The sequence below is a fragment of the Dermacentor variabilis genome, chromosome 11, assembly GCF_050947875.1.
Source record: "Dermacentor variabilis isolate Ectoservices chromosome 11, ASM5094787v1, whole genome shotgun sequence".
Classification (NCBI taxonomy): Eukaryota; Metazoa; Arthropoda; class Arachnida; order Ixodida; family Ixodidae; genus Dermacentor; species Dermacentor variabilis.
Window position 1 is genome coordinate 72,584,762 of NC_134578.1, and position 18,010 is coordinate 72,602,771.

Here is an 18,010-nt window from a genome sequence, read left to right on the forward strand (position 1 = left end):
AGCATTCAGAGGGACATTTCTAGGAAATGCTAACTCGCCGCTATGAACACGCTGGGCAATCTCGATCACGGTTCCGTTATGGCGAGTGTCTTGCAAAAGGAACGAGCAAGCGCGCAGCGTGACATGCGAAAAAAGAAATGATATCCTGCGACCTTCGGTGATGGCGCAAACCGTAGCGAAATGACACGTGGAACAATCTCGATTGCGTGCCGACTTACTGGGAGATTCCTCGATTACTCTTTCGCTAGAGAAAAAAAAAAGAAAGACTGCAAGTTAGGGTTTCATTTACAGAAGTGGGAGGGGGGATCTTCGCAGGAATCTGCCGCTTAATGGCTCTACGGAGACGTTACGACCGGACCCTCGATTCAAATGACTGTCGTGTCAATAAGATGAACAAGAAAAAAGGCCAACCAAGAAATAAAAAAATCGCAGATCTAATAAATCTGTGTAGCGTCCGTGGTTTCGGTCTTGTGTTTGGGTTCGCTTTTATTTGCTCTAGAATCGCTTCAAGTAGCATACAATCATGCGCGAGAACAAGTTATCAGTGCTGCTCTAGTAGCTCTAACTGATCTATAATTGACATCATCGCTAAGGCCCGAGGCCGCGGTATCAAATCCCGGTCACGACGGTCGCATTTCAATGAGGGACGAAATGCATAAAACCCGCCGTGGTTGCTCAGTGGCTATGGTGTCATGCTGCTGAGCGCGAGGTCGCAGGGTCGAATCCCGGCCAAGGCCGCTTGCCGATGGGGGCGAAATGCGAAAACACCCGTGTACTTAGATTTAGGTGCACGTTAACGAACCCCAGCTGGTAGAAATTTCTGGAGTCCTCCATCACGGCGTGTCTCATAATCAGAAAATGGTTTCGGCAGGTAAAACCTCATAATTAAAGAAATGCACAAAACGCCCGCGTACTGTGCATTGGGCACAAGGAACCCCGGCCGGTCAAATTTAATACGGAGTCCCCCGCTCCTAATCGTATCGTGGTTTTGGCACGCAAAACCGCATAATTTAATTTTAACACGTTATCCATAGACTGTACAGACGAAAAAAGAAAACGGTGCAAAACCTCCGAGTCCGGCGGAATCTCGGCACTTTTTTGAACGTTCGTTAGGGTATGTTCCCCCCAAAATTTGGCATCCTTACAGCCTGTAAAACTGATCTACGGTCCTTGCAGGGGACACAGTTCGTGATATACCAAATTCCTTCTTTTTTCATTTCGTGATGCTGCAGCTTATGTATGAAGTCAGTATGCTGCGGAGGAACTTCCGGCGGACTGCATGCACTCGTTGGACGCATGTGTGTTCACCTGGACTATGTGTGACTTTATGCGATCTTATCTCTGCAGTGTAATATTCGTAGTCTTCTTCTTCGTGCATTAATGAAAAAAGAAAAACAATTGAAGAAGTTGCTATAAGAGGCCCGGCACACTGTCACAGTAGCACGTGATCCATGCCCAGTAACGTTGATGGGCAAAGCCTCGTTCTAATTCGCCGTAAGGTGCGGGCGAAACCGAGAATGCGGCCTCAGTTTTCGTCGCCGCTACGATGACGACGACGACGCAGTGGTAAATGGACAGACGGAGCAAACTCATTCTCGAAAATTTTTTAAACTGCTGTCTCTGTAAGAGAGCAGAACGCGGCTAATTGGGAACGTGTACGTGTGATTAGGAGTGCGCGAATGTTCGAAATTTTCGAATAACCAATCGAACGTTGCCCTGTTTGATTCGGGCTTCGAATGGAATGGTCACTATATTCGTGAGTACCAATAGTTCTTGAATAGATTTCCCTTATTTGGCATCGCCACCGCTGCGCGATAAAGCATACGATTGGAGCAGAAGTACGTTTCAAAAGTGCGACGTCATCACGACGGGCTTAGTAGACATAAAACACGAGTAGTTACACAGTGGAGCACGCTGCGCCGCTTAGGGAGTCAAATATCTTTTTTCGGCAATACCGCTACCGTTCGCTTTCTCCAGTGAATGCTGAGGGTGTGAACAAACGGCTCATTTGCTCCTAACGCTCCATTCGTGCGTTTAATAAACAATGATTCACGGCGTACAGTGTAATTACGGAAACTTGCTAACGTTGTGAACACACTATCATGGTGACGATCGTCTTACATTAACGGTGAAAACGGAAGTTTATCCTTCGAGAATTACTCCGAAAAGTATTCCATATATTCCATATGACGGCCGCATCGAGACAGAAATTAAACGTTGTCGCTTGTCTCTCTCCTCGTTTCCAGACCATATGGAGCGCGACGCCGCGTCATCGAGCTCCGTGCACCGTCTCGTGCTGGCGGTCTCGACCGTGCTGGTGCTGACGCATTCGTGGCCCGTGGCCCGCGCCGTGAGCGCGGAGAGCCAGTGCGACCCGCCGGGCGTGTGGCAGACGGGCGAGGCGCTGGACGAGACCGCCTCGAGGGCTTCCGGCGCCAACGTCAGCCTGATCGAGCCGACCAGGTCCGGGAAGCTGCAGGAGTGCGTGGACCGATGCTGCAAGAGAGGTATATACGCGCGTAGAAAGAACGGGATGACGGAGGGACGGGAATCGCTCGTATACGTGCATTTCTCTGAAGCGTATATACGGCTAAGGCTCGGCCATGGTGAAATAGCTCTGAGCATTTTTTTCCCGGAGTTTAGGTGGAGCACGTTGTGTCGCGGGAAAAGTTTTATCTGGCAGCGCCGAATGCATGTACAGCCTTTGCAAAACTATACGGGCTGATCCGTACCTTCACCAGGTGTGTGTGTGTGTGTGTGTGTGTGTGTGTGTGTGTGTGTGTGTGTGTGTGTGTGTGTGTGTGTGTGTGTGTGTGTGTGTGTGTGTGTGTGTGTGTGTGTGTGTGTGGGTGTGTGTGTGTGTGGGTGTGTGTGTGTGTGTGTGTGTGTGTGTGTGTGTGTGTGTGGGTGTGTGTGTGTGTGTGTGTGTGTGTGTGGGTGTGTGTGTGTGTGTGTGGGTGTGGGGGGGGGTTCAAGTATATATATCTGTTGTCTTTCCGTTACTTTTGCCTTTGGAGGTATACGAACTGCCCAAGCGCGCTTTATTTTTGATTTACTGGCACGCGTAGATTTCTGTGCTCTGTCTGTCTTTCTTTCTTATTTCATTTTTCCACTGCTCACTGCTTCGTTTCGTGGGTGACGAACAGCGACAACGAAGAGAGACTAGTTCACAGTGCGCGCACGTAGTGAGAACGACGCTTACGCGGTCTTGCGTGGTCATAACCGCTATCAGTAGCAAGTAGATGAATTGCGGAAGGAATTCTAACGCACAGAACCATTCCAGCATCGCTTTCGACGTTTCTTTTAACTGCGCGCAAGACCCGCCGTGGTTGCTCAGTGGCTATGGTGTTGGGCTGCTGAGCACGAGGTCGCGGGATCGAATCCCGGCCACGGCGGCCGCATTTCGATGGGGGCGAAATGAGAAAACACCCGTGTGCTTAGATTTAGGTGCACGTTAAAGAACCCCCAGGTGGTCGAAATTTCCGGAGTCCTCCACTACGGCGTGTCTCATAATCAGAAAGTGGTTTTGGCACGTAAAACCCCGAATATTATTATTATTATTAACTGCGCGCAAGGACGAGGACACAAGAAAGAAACACATACCGCACCACGAGCGCAGTACTGCCAACTGTTTATTTTTTGGTATGCAAGCAGCATACATATATTTCATTCAGGCATCTGTACACTTGTCCACATTGTCACCCTCACATGTGCCGATAAACATAAAAACGTAGAAGTTATCTGCTGAGTAACGGTGTGCATCGCGTACACTATAAAAAAAGTTTACACACTTTGGGTCGCATATCTGCCACGCAAGGATAATCGTCATCTGCCTTGCTTGCGTTTCCTTTCTTGAAAACGCCGCGCCCGCTACTTTCCTGTCGATCTGGAATGCTATGTCATGCTGATAACGCACATGCCGTTCGTTACTGGGAACTACCGGGCTTGCAGCGTTAAATAAAGGAAATGCTGATAAAACAGATGATGTTTTTCGCTAGAATAGCAGCTTGGGCTTGTTGGTTTTCCATCCTGCTAGTAACAGCGCAAAATGTAGACAAATGTAGACGCTTGTGATGTCTTCTTGTCTCGTCCCTTGTCTACATTTTGCGCTGTTACTACCAAGATGATGTTTATCGTTGTGTGGCAAGATACGACTCAAGGGGTGTAAACTTTTCATCGAGTGTGTACGTCGTCAGAAGGCCGCCCGAGAACAATGAAAGAAAAAGCTGCGCGTCATGTTGCAGGCAGCGCTTTTGGCGGTTTGCCGTCCCGTACGATCAGTTGTAGCGCGTGTTGTTCAAAAGTGCAGGCGGCGGCCTCTCCAGCTGTATAAATTACTGCGCTCAAAAAAAAAAAAAAGCCTAACGTTGCTGCAGGATGGTATGCATATTTATACTATGACGTGTTAGAGCACATCTTTTTTTCTTCATTTGCTTCACATGGTTCGCGATGCTCAATATTGTGTAAAAGACATTTGTAAACAATGATGTAGTACTACCTTTGTGCTCGCTAACGCCGCGCAAACGCTAATTCGGGGGCCTGCGGCTTCGTCAAGCTGTCCATGTGGCAGCTTTTTCTGCATGCCCCTCGCGTCATGTACTTATGCAAATAAACATCTTTGTCATTGTCATTAGATAGGTTGGCGCGTCACTACGCGACGGGTGAAAAGCGTGACGACAGGACGCGGCAAAAGAGTGACAGGTGGCTGCACTACGTGCCGGTGTGCTCAAGAGATCCCGCGATGCGAGGACACGTCGTGAAATTTGCGAAAACCCGCGTTCTTCGCACGCGCGGACGTTCACACGCCCGCCGCCATGACCATGAGTGGCGCTGGTTAACACTCCCCGGGTCAGATTTCCTACGCACGCGGAAATGCCCGAGAACGGGGACGGGGAAACCGCCGTCGCCGTATCGTAGTGGAGCATTCCAGCGGCACAGTGCGCGATATCTACAAGGAAGTGACCTGTGTAACGCAGGGTTTTGGATACCCCGGCCAAGCGCTTGGTGTTCGACTCTGGCACGTTCCCGCCAGCAACCGTGTTGTTCCCGTTAAACAAATGCGTTGTCACCACATCATTTTCTTTAGACTGTTCCGACTATCATATCGCACTACAGGGTACATAGGAAAGACGAAATTCTCTTATCTCGCGCAAATACTTGGTGTTTCTCCTTTGGGCTTAAAAGATATGTTTAGAAAAACCGCATAGGTGCTATGGGGAGCAATGGTGACAGTTAAATGTGTAGTGTACTGCAACCCCGCCTAGCCTTTGCACATATATATATATATATATATATATATATATATATATATATATATATATATATATATATATATATATATAGTCAGCTTCAGTATGTTCATGCCATCGTCTTTTTTTTCTCTGCGTTTTTGCAGATGATTGCAGCGTTGCCACTGTCAAGGTTCAAGACAAAGGCACCGTACTTTGCGCCTTGTTTAACTGCAACCCACCTGAAAAGTGCATCTTCAAGAAGTCGGCCAGGCTTCTTAGCCTGGACCGAACGGCGACTGCCTTCCTGAGGCGGGTCGTTGCCGGCTGGCCCAAGTACAGCAACATCGAAGTACACACGGGAAACATCTCCTCCACTAACGCCACGCCGATTTCGTCGTCGACATCACCTACTCCCGATACGACGTTACCGTTCGTAGCTGAAGCGACGACAGCCAACGTCACTGTAGCAGCCAGCGGGGATAAGTCGACGACGACTTCCACGTCCGCTCCAAAGCTCAACACGGAAGATAGTGACGCAAACAGCCCCATGGTGACGACGGATGACGTCACTACAGCGTCTGGTTTGAACGCTTCAACATCTACGACGTACCGACCTCTAGGTCTTAACAGCATATTAGACCTACTAAACCACGTGGCCGAGTCTAGGACTCACTCCGAACTCCATGAAGAAGCAACCTCGTCTACAGATAGTGCCAATCACGTTTCTAGCACGTCACTGTCGCGCTCGGGTACATCATCAACGACAGAATCGTCCTACAGATCGTCATCTACTACGCCTACCGACGACGATATGTCTCCGCCTCCGTTTTCCGATACACCGGAAGTGTCTTCGTCAACTGAAGGGACGACCAGCACCACTACGACGGTGTCGTCTGCTCTCGAGGCTTCCATGAAGAAAATCCTTCCCACGAAGATGTTCGACGGCGACTCGTGGTGGTCCCCGTTGTCGGCTCCCGTGAAAGCCTCGAACCCGTCAACAAACGCATCCAGCGTCACTACCCAAAGCCCGAACGCGACAGAGAAGACGACCGATGCGGTCAAGTCCGGCGACATCAGGGGACCCATACAGATCTTCGCCCCGACGACGTTGAACGTCGACCTGATGCCCAAGGCATCGCCTTCGATCAGCCTAGTGATAGGCCTGTGTCTCGGCCTGCTTCTTATCTTTGTCGTTATGGGCCTTATCGGCCGAAGGATTCTCGACGTGTGGCAGAGAAGGCACTATTCCAAGATGGACTTCCTCGTCGACGGCATGTACCACGTGACGTGAGTCGCGGACGTGCAGTTGGAACCTTAGCGCGCCACGAACAAGGTTTCTGGTGCTCCGTGCAAGCGCTAGCCGGTGGTCGCCAGCATGCTAAATTTCCACGTGAAAAGAAAGTGTCGTCGACGGGGCGAATCGCTAAAAGCTCCCAGAAACATCAGTTCCCTGGTGCAATGCGAAGGCGTCTTTCTTGCCTCTTTTTGACACACAGGTAAATGTGTACAACCAAAACACAGTTTTGTTGTTGCAGTAGCCAAAGTAACTTATCGCCCTAATTTACAAAAACTGGCAGACGGATGCCGTGAAAGCTCTGTCTACACAATACAATTCTCACCTTATTTAAGATGCGCCCTGTTAGCAAAAGTTAGCAAAAAAGTGAAAAAGTCATGGCAACTTCGTGGTTTACGTACTATTCCCTCTTTTATCTGACGCCATAAAAAGCTCCGTTTCTAGGGGCTTTCTGCAGTTTTCAACAAAACGTTTTCTCGTTGTTGTTGTTGTTGCTTGTTGCATGTGGCGACCATCGGCTAGGCTCTCGATCAAATTTTGTACAGACGTGAACTGTTGGGTAGCAGATATGCTCGATACGGCGTTGGTGACCGTATGCCACAGTGAGAGGACTGTCTTTGTTCCTGTTGGTTGATTGTTTGCGAAACTTCTTGCTTGCTATTTCTCGCGTGCATTCGTCCTCATCGGGATCAAAACACTACATCACAGACAGCTTGCTGGCGAGGCTGATCCAACTCACCTTCTCTACTCAGACTGATTTTGCTTCAGCCATGTAAGATATGATGGGCAGTTGTTGCTGACAGAGAAGGAAAACAGGATAAATGAAGGACAGGGAGGTTCACCAGCACAGAGTTGACTACCCTGCATTGTGGAAAGGAGAAAGGAGAGGGAAAGAGTAAGAAAACGGGAGGAAGCCCAGAGTCGGTGTGCAGTTGAGTCAACGGCTGATTAGAATTCTCAGCGCTCTATGACAGACGTTCCTCTGAGTCCGGTTGCCTTCAGAAATCGTACCAGCGCTGTGTAGTCTTCTGCAAGTGTGATGGACGAGACCATGGTCCCAAGATCTTGGTCAGTACGATAGGTCTTCCGGTCTAACTTGTATATACCGGTGTGGATGGCAAGTCTTTTACCTTTAAAGGACATTTAGTAGCAACATGTTTTAGAGCTTCTTCGCAAGCATGTATTGCGATGGGCGCTGTCGTTCATTCCTATCAAGAATGAGCATGCGTTAGTGAATGCAACGCCGAGGCATCGCTAAAGTAGTGTTTGTTCCCTTCGGGGAATATCAGGTAGCAGGTGCTGTTTCGGAGAACTTTAACTAGGGTGGAGTCAAATCGGGAATGTGCCATTTCTATAATGTAAGATGTGCTAACAATTGCTTTAGTGCTGCGCTGTGTCAGCTCTTGATGGCGATACAGAAACAGACATGTCCTCGCTCAAGTGCTGACCTTGGCTTTTTTCAAAGTACTTAATGTTGAGAATTACAGTATAATGCTTGTGCTGCTTTCTTATCGCAAATAGGTCAGTATGACCGATATGCTGAAAAACTCCTTAGTGAGCTCAATATTTGCAGAAAGAACTTGGGCGTGTATATGGTTTGTAACTGAAACACAGCGACGAAAATGATGTTATCAGGCAGCTTTATCCAATATATGGCATATATATATGTAGATATACGTCATATATCCGACTTCAGCCATTCGCAAAAGGCACGTCGTGCTCAAGAAAGGTAAAGCTTATGATATAGATGCACAGAAGTTCAAGATGAGTGGGGCTCATATCTGTCGCAGGACAATGGACATTGTTATTTCCAACAAAGACAATATTAATCATGTGTAGCGGTATTTATTAAGTGGACCTTTATCACACTTGCACCGTGACGATATAAAAAAACAGAGCTCTTATCCTACATATCCTCCCCTTCCAGTAATATAAACATATCAGGTCACACGGAATAATACACCGTCAAGACCATTGCGGGATATGCATCATGTGAAAATGTTTGATAAGTATGGCTATAAAGGCTGCGTTTGCAAGAAAGTAAATGGCAATGCTCTATATATTGTTTTTAGGTTTTCCAGGTTTAACTCCCACCCGTGTCTCGTGTGTTAAAAGCAAAAGGCGGTGCATAAGTAGCGTTCGTTGTAGGGTCCGTGGAAATTGTAGCTTCGCACTTTCGCATCACCCATTGAGATACTAGTTAGCGGTCATAGTCGAGCGCGATGCAACATTAATTTTTTTCCCCTTCATTACTTTTTCCGGCATTGTAATACAGTGTGTTTTGATGTCTCTGCTAACGAGCTACTTATGTGCGGGTGGTGCGTGAAACCTACGCTGCCGGTGAGGGAGTACGACCTCGCACGTTATATATCAGAGAGTTTTAGCATAGCGTTACCGGCTTGCGGTTACCGATACAGGGCGCCGTGACCTACCATGCGCGAAGTTTACCGGGTGCCGGTAAATTTACCGGGATGGCACTCGCCCCGCCTGCCGTGATTGCGTAACAACATGCACCTGCTCATGCGGGCGGTCCACTCGCTCTCCGCCGTAAAAGCAAGGAATAAACAGTACCATCAGCCATCGCTATGTCTCATCTCGCGCCGAGCGCAACGTATAAGCGATGTTTTGTCCGAATTAATATTGAGATCAGTGGTAGGTTTCGACGCCGCTGGGCCTGGAGAGGCGGCAACTAGGTGGGAAAAGTGTATCGATTTCCGCCTAGCAGATGGCGCCACAGCAGTTAACGTTGGTCGACGCTGTGCAAGGCGAGCGACTTTGACGAACGGTTTCGCTGCCAACCGCATAACGCTTTCTTTTTTTTTTTTTTTTTTGGCAGTCACGTACATGACAAAGTGGGTGTTGCTGTAGCTAATGGGGACTTTGGGGAAAACGCGTGAAGTTGGATCGATGCGGCAACAGTGCGACATGTTGGTCACGCGGCACCAATTAGCGCACGGAGACCAAGTGTGTCAACCAACAGTGGAGCACCAACCAAGACAACGCGCTGGCTTGAATGCACGCGATTTGGGAATTGCAGCTGCAAAAGCCGCTCGCCGGTTTCTCTTGGCGCTTTCAGTTGATTTCCAAAGACCACTCTGATTTGGATAGTTCGTTCAGTGTGTTACTGGGAACAATTTTGGTTCGGGCTCACGTACTTTACGAAGACGGTGGCGCCATGAGCCGGTTGCGAAGGCTAAACTTTCAAGAGGCACTTTTTCAATTGCTGACGCAACGCTAAGATTTATGTTGCGGCTAACTGAGGTGAATTAGACGGTGTATGCCAGGCTTAGCATGAAATTCTTCCATCATTCAACATCCGTTTTCTTTTCACTCTGGAGTAATAGGTGTGTTTTCCCTCTCTCTCTCTCTCTCTCTCTGCAATACCTTGCAGCAGAGATGTCTGCGATGCGAATGAAAGATCGGGGCACAAGTGCCTTGTAAGCACGAGCACGTCATTGTCACTTCACCTCCTCTGTGTGGAGCCTCCACAGCGCAGGAACACATTGTCGCAAGTCTTCCTCTTCTCGCCCCAAGCATGCAAAATAAGAGAGTCATGATAGGGTCCAACTTTCGTATTTGCAAGCCCGAGCTCTCGCGGGCTGCGTCGTGTTCTGCCTTCCCGGTGTCCATGGAATTATACAGAGGCACGCTGCTTACAGATTGTACCGCGCATGTACATGCGAGAGATAAAAAAAAAACCCGAAGGAATACTTGTTCGTTTCGTTGGCGGTGCACATCGCTTCTCTTTCCTTCAAATGCGACCTTAATTCTGCGGTCGTCATTCGCTATGGGGGCCAAGCAAGTGTCGACGAGAGAACCTAGTTTGATCAAGAACGAACGTCTGTTTGTCTGCTCCTGTTTCCTGGCTAAAACGCTGCGTGCAGAGGTGTGGCAGGGTTGCCGAATGCTAATCGCAGGAACCGCCAATCGGGTTACGCCCCTAGCAAACACAGGACCAATCCACATCCGTTAATTTCTTCGCATGAACATTGGGGGACGTCTTCTCTGAACTGTCAGGTGCAGGTTTGCTGAAAACGTTGGAATCTTCTTAGTGCGGAAGTGGTACGCGTATTTTGTTGCCGAAACTGCTTACACTTGTGGAAAGTAGATCTTGCATCAACCAACCAGATGGCGAGCCTGCAAGGGCTTGTTCGTATGGACTGCAGGGCAGCCCGAAGCCTACCAAGCAGAACTTGTTGCTGGGCGATTTGGCATATCTTAATGAGTGCCTGAAGGATGCAAACATATGCACATGCAATGTTTAGTTCCATTTTTCTGTCGTCCATTTGTTTTTTGTTTTTCACAATACATTACACGTGCATGTGCTTGCGCCCTTCACTGCAGGCCGTCATCAAAACCTACCGAATCAGCGGTTTTGTTAAGCCAGGAAAGAAAGGCATGTAAATAAAGCACAGCAGAAATTCACATTTGAAGTCGGGTATGGTGCAATGTGTTCAGTACCTCCTCTGCGAACCTGCACGTTATTTCTTTTTGTCTAATGGTCGAAAATAAGAAACCCTCGCATGATGTCCCGATGGATGTTTCGAACGGTAGTACAGAACGAATTTCTGTGAAAAAGAATTTCTTAGGCAGGCTTACTGTTCAGTACTTCACAGCCTGTGCTGTCACGCAAATCTCTTATTTGAATGTTCTTCGGGGCTTTTCCGTGTTTTCATATTAATAAAATACATAACTAAGTGACAAATACTCGCTTCTCAGTAAATTAAGTATAAGATCAAAACGCTTCATTAAGTTGTGTCGTATGATCGCTATAGCAAGTACGTAAAATTTGATCACATTATACTTATGCATTGTGAAATGTCCTGCGACTAGTGACCTAATTAATAAAGGGAAACTCAGACATTCACCCGTTCGTAGCAATTGCTACAAGGGAAACTCATACGGGCTCCTCAAAAGAAAGCCTCGCAGTTGAAGAAAAATTCGTCCTGGTCCGGGACTCGAAGCCGTGACCACCGCCTTTCCGGGGCAGCCGCTCTACCATCTGAGCTAACCAGGTGGCTAGCAGATGGCAGGGCTTTATTAATTCTCTACACCTTGCGGGTTTCCGCAGAACTATTACGTCAATGACTAGTGACGTACTTGCTTGGCCACTTTTGTTTCTTACACACTTCCGCAATTATACTGCCAACAGTGGTGATTTATCACCTGTAGGGTGTGGGCCAGTTAAGAAACATTTGTTTCGTGAAAACAGATATGCGGATTCTGTCACTCAGTGGTTGGGACGAACTCTGGCTACCACTGTGCAGCGCGATATTAGTGCGACGTAGAATAACAAAAGGCCAAACAAACGCTTCATACACATTTTTTTTTTCTGGTTAGACCCGGGTACATTTTAAACTCTAAAGTTTTGGTGGCTCGAGGTAAACCATTTGTGGTTATGCTTGTGGCATGTTGTTGCTCTATTTGGGGATTGAAGCTTTCGTTATCATTTACTTTTGTGTGCGAGTGGTGCAAAGCATGCGGCAGATGTCTCGCTTTTTTCACCTTAGTGCGCAGTGTTACTCTGACTCTTGCTTTTGTGGTCACACTGTTTTGCGACGTATGAATAAGCGCGCTGTTTCCTTTCTGTACATGAGTAAAATCAAAACTCTTCGTTGTTGCGAGGTTCAATATCTGCAGATTTTTTTTTATTTGTAGGTGTCGGTGATGAATTACAATCATTCTCAAGAGTGGTTAATGGCGATGATTCTGCTATTGCAGTAATATTCCCTGTGATGGAATGTGTTTACGCAGCTTGTTGATGAATTAAAAGAAAGGAAAACTTGCTTGCAGCGTTAATCCCTCTTATTCTTCCAGTATTGCGCCTTATCGTAAGGTTTAGTCATGACACAGTACTTCGCGGGATACGTCAAAATAGCCGAAAGGTGAGTGAATGGCATTGGACAAATCACATGCCTATTTCTTCAGATGGCATCCATGAAACCACCGCGCTTTTATTCCGAGCTTCGCATAATTGCGTCCTTCCTCGTAAAAGCTAGGGTTCGAGCAAGAAAATGGATGGTTTGGGGACGGGGTATAGGTACCCGGCATGTTGAACACACTCGATGCACACGTGACATGAGCTCGGAGAGAGAGCCGTATGAAGGCGGTCGTCACTGGCAGCTCTCAGTGCTCATCCCAGTATGAACATGAATGCAGCGGCATCATCTCGTCGCTGTGCTTGCACTGAAACGCGCGTCGGAAGCGCTCGCTGCTTCCCAGATGCGCGTTCACCAGAATGCGGGCAGGAATGCCCATCCTGTGCTTGACCTTGTAACGTTCGGCGCCCCGCGGTTCGCACATTCCCATCGTGTACACAATGTAGAAGAGCATGTCGGCCGTGAACTCCGGTTCTATACGCAGCCCGTCGGAGTGGTACTTGGACACTTTCTCCTTGTAGAACCTGTGCAGCGGGTCGAGCAGCGCGCCCTGAGCGATGAACTCTTCGAAGAAGGCCTGCTGGTTGCTGTTTATGAGCATGTCCTTCAGCGAGAGGGCGTACAGGTCTCGGTAGCAGGACCTGATCTTCACCAGCTTGGCGTCGTCGGTCGGCGACCACCAGTGAGTGCTGACCGTGGAGTCGCGAATGAATGTCTGCGTACCCCGGCCGTCGATGACGGCGAGCATCGCCTTTAGAATGGGCGCGCCGATCAGCGGCACAATAAGTAGCGGGTCGTCGAACTCTTGCATCTTGTTGATGAGCCCGAACATGGCCGGCGGCAAGTACAGCGTGTGGGTCTCGGCTATGTACTTGGGCTCGGTCGAGAACACCGACCCCGGGAAGAAGTCGCCCCCGTAGCCGGGGTCGCGACCGGGCACCTCTTCGAGAAGGCTGGCCACCTGCCGCGGCTTGTTGAAGTGCTTCTCGTCCCTGGCGTACGTGAGCTCGTCGTGAGGCGTGGCCCCGAGCAGATCTACCTTCAGAGTCCTGAGCTGCTTCAACGCGTCTCTCCGACTGTCGGTCTCGGTGAACCAGACGCGGACGTACTTCTTGAGACTCTTCTTGAGGTCGGCGATCATGTTCTCTATCACTCGAGCTTTGGGCTTCTCCGGAGACCACTCTGTGACTCCTAGAGCCTTCAGCGCTAGGAGCCGCATCCCGTGTCGGTAAGCCTTTTCGGTGAGGCTTAGACAGCCCTGGACCTGCATGGAAACGCCTGTCACCGTCTGCTCGAGACCGAGGGGCGTAAGAAAGGACATGTTTTGAATGAGCGGTGCGATCTGGGTGAGAGTCGAGTAGATGATCAGGTTGGCCACGTCGAGCGCTGACGTCGCGTTTCGCAGCACGGACATGAGGTTCATGAGGTACTTGTGGTCCAGGACTCGGATTTCGCGCCGGTTTTCGACCAGAGCCATCACGAGCGGGTCCCAGAATTTGTCGCCGGTGAGGAGGTTCTCCGTCTCCACGGCGCGGTCGGCGAGGGTAACGAAATCTCGTGAGACGATGCGGGCCAGTGCGAGTTCCAGCTTCACGATGGCTTGCGGTAAGCTACCAGCTCGTCGGCCTTGAAGTGCCGCTCGCAGTACTTTTTTGTAGTCTTCTTCCTTGGCCGTCGGGTACAGGTTCTGGAATCTGCAGCATGCGCACAGAATGGTGTAAAGGTACGTGACTTTTCGAGATATTGGGCTGAGATACTTTTTGAACCATGTGCCGTAAAAAGAGAGATAGTAAAGAAAAACAATTCTGGGGTCTTACGTGCCGAAACCACGATCTGGTTATGAGGCACACCGTAGTGGAGGAGTATGGATTAATTTTATAACCTGGAGTTCCTTAACTTGCTCATAAATTGACGTGGACGAGTGTTCTCGCATTTCGCCCCCGTTGAATTACGGCCGCCGCCACTGAGTTACCGCGGTGGTGGGAGAGTAAGCCATATTTCAACGTCATTGTGCGCTTCGTTCTAGTTGTCGCCAGCGGAACTGAGGCGTGACTCTCCTACTCCGGGCACGCCCGTTTTATGAGAGCTACGTAGAATCTACCTCATCCTCGGTGGTCTTTAAGGCGTCGGGTGTGCCACAGTTATCGAGCTACTGATGTGGAACGCACGCGACTGCGGTAAGCAGCAGCTCTGATCAAGTGCGAAGTGGTTTAGAAGCCTCCGAAAAAAAAATGCGGATTCTACGCGCTGTGGGAATCAGTTTAGGCGAAGTTTGCATTGGTGTTTGTGAAGAACGATGTTCCTGTTTGGCAACCATTTGCGAGCAGAGACCACGTGACCCAGCTGGACGCACTTTCGCAGGGAATTGCCTCGCCCAACAGGAACTCGTTGCGATGCACATGCCACGCATGACGACGACAGAACGACCACGATGGCTTGAAGATGACTATATGACGGCGACACATGGCCGATGACATGATGACACTGGAATCAATACGGCAAATGAACACGATGAAATGACCCCGACGCAAAGACGTCGATGCATTGATTGCCGTGGTATAATGACGACGGAATGATGATAACGATGTCATGACGACCATGGAATAACGACGACGTTGTGATGGAAGGATGACGATGCTAAAATGATTGCAATGGTATGACGAAGATGGCATGACCAAAATGGTATGGTGATGTATTCTAGACACATAATAAACCAACATACCTGCCTTTTATGCGCCATTGAGTACGAATCTGGTAATGCCAGAATAACAATAAACGCATGCAAGTAAGGAGCTCGTGACACTGTTATAGTTATGCAACAGAACTATACTTTTCATGGATGGACTAAACTAGCGCTGCTGTTCCATTTATTTATGAGTGTGCATTCTGTTGTGTGCAGAGCTGGGGAAGCTTGGTGCGGACACGACCTCTACCTTCGATTCAGACGCAAAATAGCTGTATTCTTGCTGCGTATTTTGCTATATGCAGACAATAAATTAACCCATGAGAGCAGCTCTGCCGCGAGCGTCTATCCCGAATGTACGAAGAGCTTCAACGCACTCGATCGCCTATCTATCTACGCGTCATTCACGAACAAGAAATCAATTTAGAGTGCATAAATATCGGGATAGTAAACGACTTCTTGTAGCTTCCGAAAGACTTTCATATTACCTCGCCAGAGGCAGAACAGGTGAGTCCACGTAGAGCGTGTCGTTCCTTAGCGTAGAGCGCAAATCCCCGACGTACGTCTTCAGCAGCGGCGTCGCCCGAAAGAACTTCGCCACGTACGCCACCAGTTTGGGCAGCGTGCTGACCGACGTTATCTTCTCCAGGGGCCAGATGGGAAATCGCGGCCTGATGCTACTCAGCGTGCGCGGCGTCTTGGGCTGCAGACAGTCCGTGAAAAACGCTGCCGCGTTGCGCTCCCACGGCATGGCAGACACCTTCTTCCTCAGGTAGGCGGCCAGCTCGTTCATGAGGCTCGCCACCGCCTGCGTCCGAAAGTCCAGCGAGTCCTGCTGGTCCCCTCGCTCGCCTTCTGCGGCCGCCGCCGCCTGCTGCGGCGACGACGACGTGAACCACTTGGCCGAGCAGACGTGCGAGTAAAAGTCGTGGCAAGGCTTGATGGTCCAGTCCAGCTTGGACGTCAGGTATCGGCTCAGCCAGCGGCACTGCGGCCGACCACACTCGCTCCGCCGGCGTCGCTCCCCGCTGCCTTCGTCGGCGATCTCCCTCCACGAGTCGTAGTTGTTGATGAACGCCGAGTCCGGGGCGTCCTGCCGAGCCCGCATGGCTCCGTGCTCCGCCTCCGAGGCGTCGCCTTCGCCTTCCTTCTTGCCGCTCGCGTGCGGGCTGCGTCGCCGGCTGTGCCGCCGCTTCTTGTGTCTCTTGTGCCTCTTGGCGACGGCGCCGCGCTTCTCGGAGCTCTTCTTGCGGTGCGTGGCCGCGAGGGTCCGGGACGGCGACGCGGCGTTGAAAACCGGCGCCACGTGCGGAGCGTCTTGTAGCGGGGGGTACGCCGGGGAGTCGACCTCCATTCCTCCGGGCGTCGTGAATCGCGACACCACGACGCTGAAGAGCGCCATGCTCAAGACGATGATGATCGTGATGCCGCCCATGAAGATGAGCACCGAGCGCAGGCTGACGTAGACGACATTGCTGTCGTCGGCCGTCTTGAAGGTGCTGTCGCTTCGCGGCCGCTTGGCGAACGAGATTGTATTAGCCGGCCTGTCGACCACCATCTTGCCGCCGCCGCCGCCGCCCGCCGTCTGGCTGTCGCGGCGATGGCGATGGTCGTGGCGGAGATGGGAGTGCTCCGCGAAGCGACAGAAAATTGAGCGACAAGCCCCGGAAAGCGACTTGATTGTCAAGCATGTGGGAACCAAAATGAGTGTAAACAGGTGAGTAAACAAATACGAGAATCAAAGGTCTGCGCGTAACCCGAAAGCACTCTCTTTACTGCGACGAAACAGTATTCTGATAGTGATGATTCTCAACTCTGGCTCGTACCCGTTTCGGGGGACAGGCCGATAACAATGTTGTGCGTATCAACGTTGCCCAAGAACGGGTGTTACGCTTGGGTGAAACGTTCGACCAACAATTACCCCAATAAGAAAATATTCATAAACTATTAACGGTTATCGCCAATGTAAGCGAATGTCTGAAGGTTTCCTGAAAGCCATTCGCTTTATTAAAGGAATTATGCGCTCGAAGGCGCTTACGTCTTGCACATTTAGGTAACGTTTGCCGCTTCATTGCGGAATTCAGTGGAGAACAGGGTCCTTAACAGTCACAGCTGAGCTATATAACATATACGTGGCTTTACATATAAACCGATTCGTAGTATGTGTGTTATTTTCTGCGGCGCCGGCGGCGAGGACTGCTATCCTCCTCTCCTGCAGCCCAAAGAGAGAGAAAAGGTGGCAGCAGGAGAGGAGAGCTTCGCCTCGGCCATTCCATTCTCTTCCTTTATCCTTAACCATACGGGCACCGAGCCACGCTCCCTGCAGGGAAGCAGAAGCGCCACCACTTACCTCTACGCAACCACTCTCTCTCTCTCTATCTCTTTGCTGGAACCGTCCAGTCGCCTTAAACCTCTCCCGCGACATCACGTAACCATGACGAACGCGCACTGCAACTCGATTGCGCGGGAGAGCACGCGCCATTTGCATGTGCGTCGTAAGGATTGAAATCGGGCATGAAATAAGTGGTAGCTGGCCCACGCCGTCGTCGACTCATCCACGCTAAGAACGTTGTTGAAGGGAGGGACTTGTTCTCATCGAGAACGAGGAATATGGGGTTTATTTACAATATCTGCACGAAGGGTGGAGAACGTTACATTTCATCAGTCTAGCATGACTGAAAAAGAAAGCACACTGAACAGCCGACAACGGCTGCTTAAAAGCGCTCTGTCCTCCCTAGATCCCTAGGTGAGGGAAAACTGCCGTTCAACCTTCGTCCAATGGGTGAGTCATCGTAATCGAACCGCCTTTGAGGGGGAGGGCTCACACGCTCACTTCCGCATTTTGGTTTCACTGAACACACCAAGGGGAGTGGGTAGTTGTAGTCAGGGGTGATACGCTTGACCCAAGCAGGCGCCTCTTGAT

At 50.0% G+C, this 18,010-nt stretch overlaps 2 protein-coding genes across 2 annotated transcripts in view; one reads left to right on the top strand and one right to left on the bottom strand.

Moving 5' to 3' along the window:
- The window catches only part of LOC142563549 (uncharacterized), a 57,270-nt gene extending 44,959 nt beyond the window's left edge, over positions 1-12,311 (top strand). The window contains exons 2-3 of the mRNA XM_075674122.1: positions 2,247-2,507; positions 5,396-12,311. Coding sequence (XP_075530237.1) covers positions 2,252-2,507; positions 5,396-6,522 — 1,383 coding nt within the window. The 5' untranslated portion in view covers positions 2,247-2,251 and the 3' untranslated portion in view covers positions 6,523-12,311. The remainder of the gene's footprint in view (positions 1-2,246; positions 2,508-5,395) is intronic.
- LOC142563329 (uncharacterized) lies at positions 12,074-16,645 on the bottom strand. The gene is made up of 2 exons (XM_075673889.1): positions 15,576-16,645; positions 12,074-14,098 (listed from the first exon to the last, which is right to left on the bottom strand). The coding sequence occupies exons 1-2, from the start codon at positions 16,643-16,645 to the stop codon at positions 12,652-12,654; spliced, it is 2,517 nt and encodes an 838-aa protein (XP_075530004.1). The 3' UTR covers positions 12,074-12,651.
- Positions 16,646-18,010: the final 1,365 nt, after the last annotated feature.

What these genes read in the sequence shown, in the direction of transcription:
- LOC142563329 (XM_075673889.1), bottom strand. Translation starts at nt 16,645, where the DNA reads ATGGTGGTCGACAGGCCGGCTAATACAATCTCGTTCGCCAAGCGGCCG. An exon ending in CCTGTTCTGCCTCTGGCGAG is followed by an intron (nt 14,099 to 15,575) that starts GTAATATGAAAG and finishes CGCATGCTGCAG; the next exon opens with ATTCCAGAACCTGTACCCGA.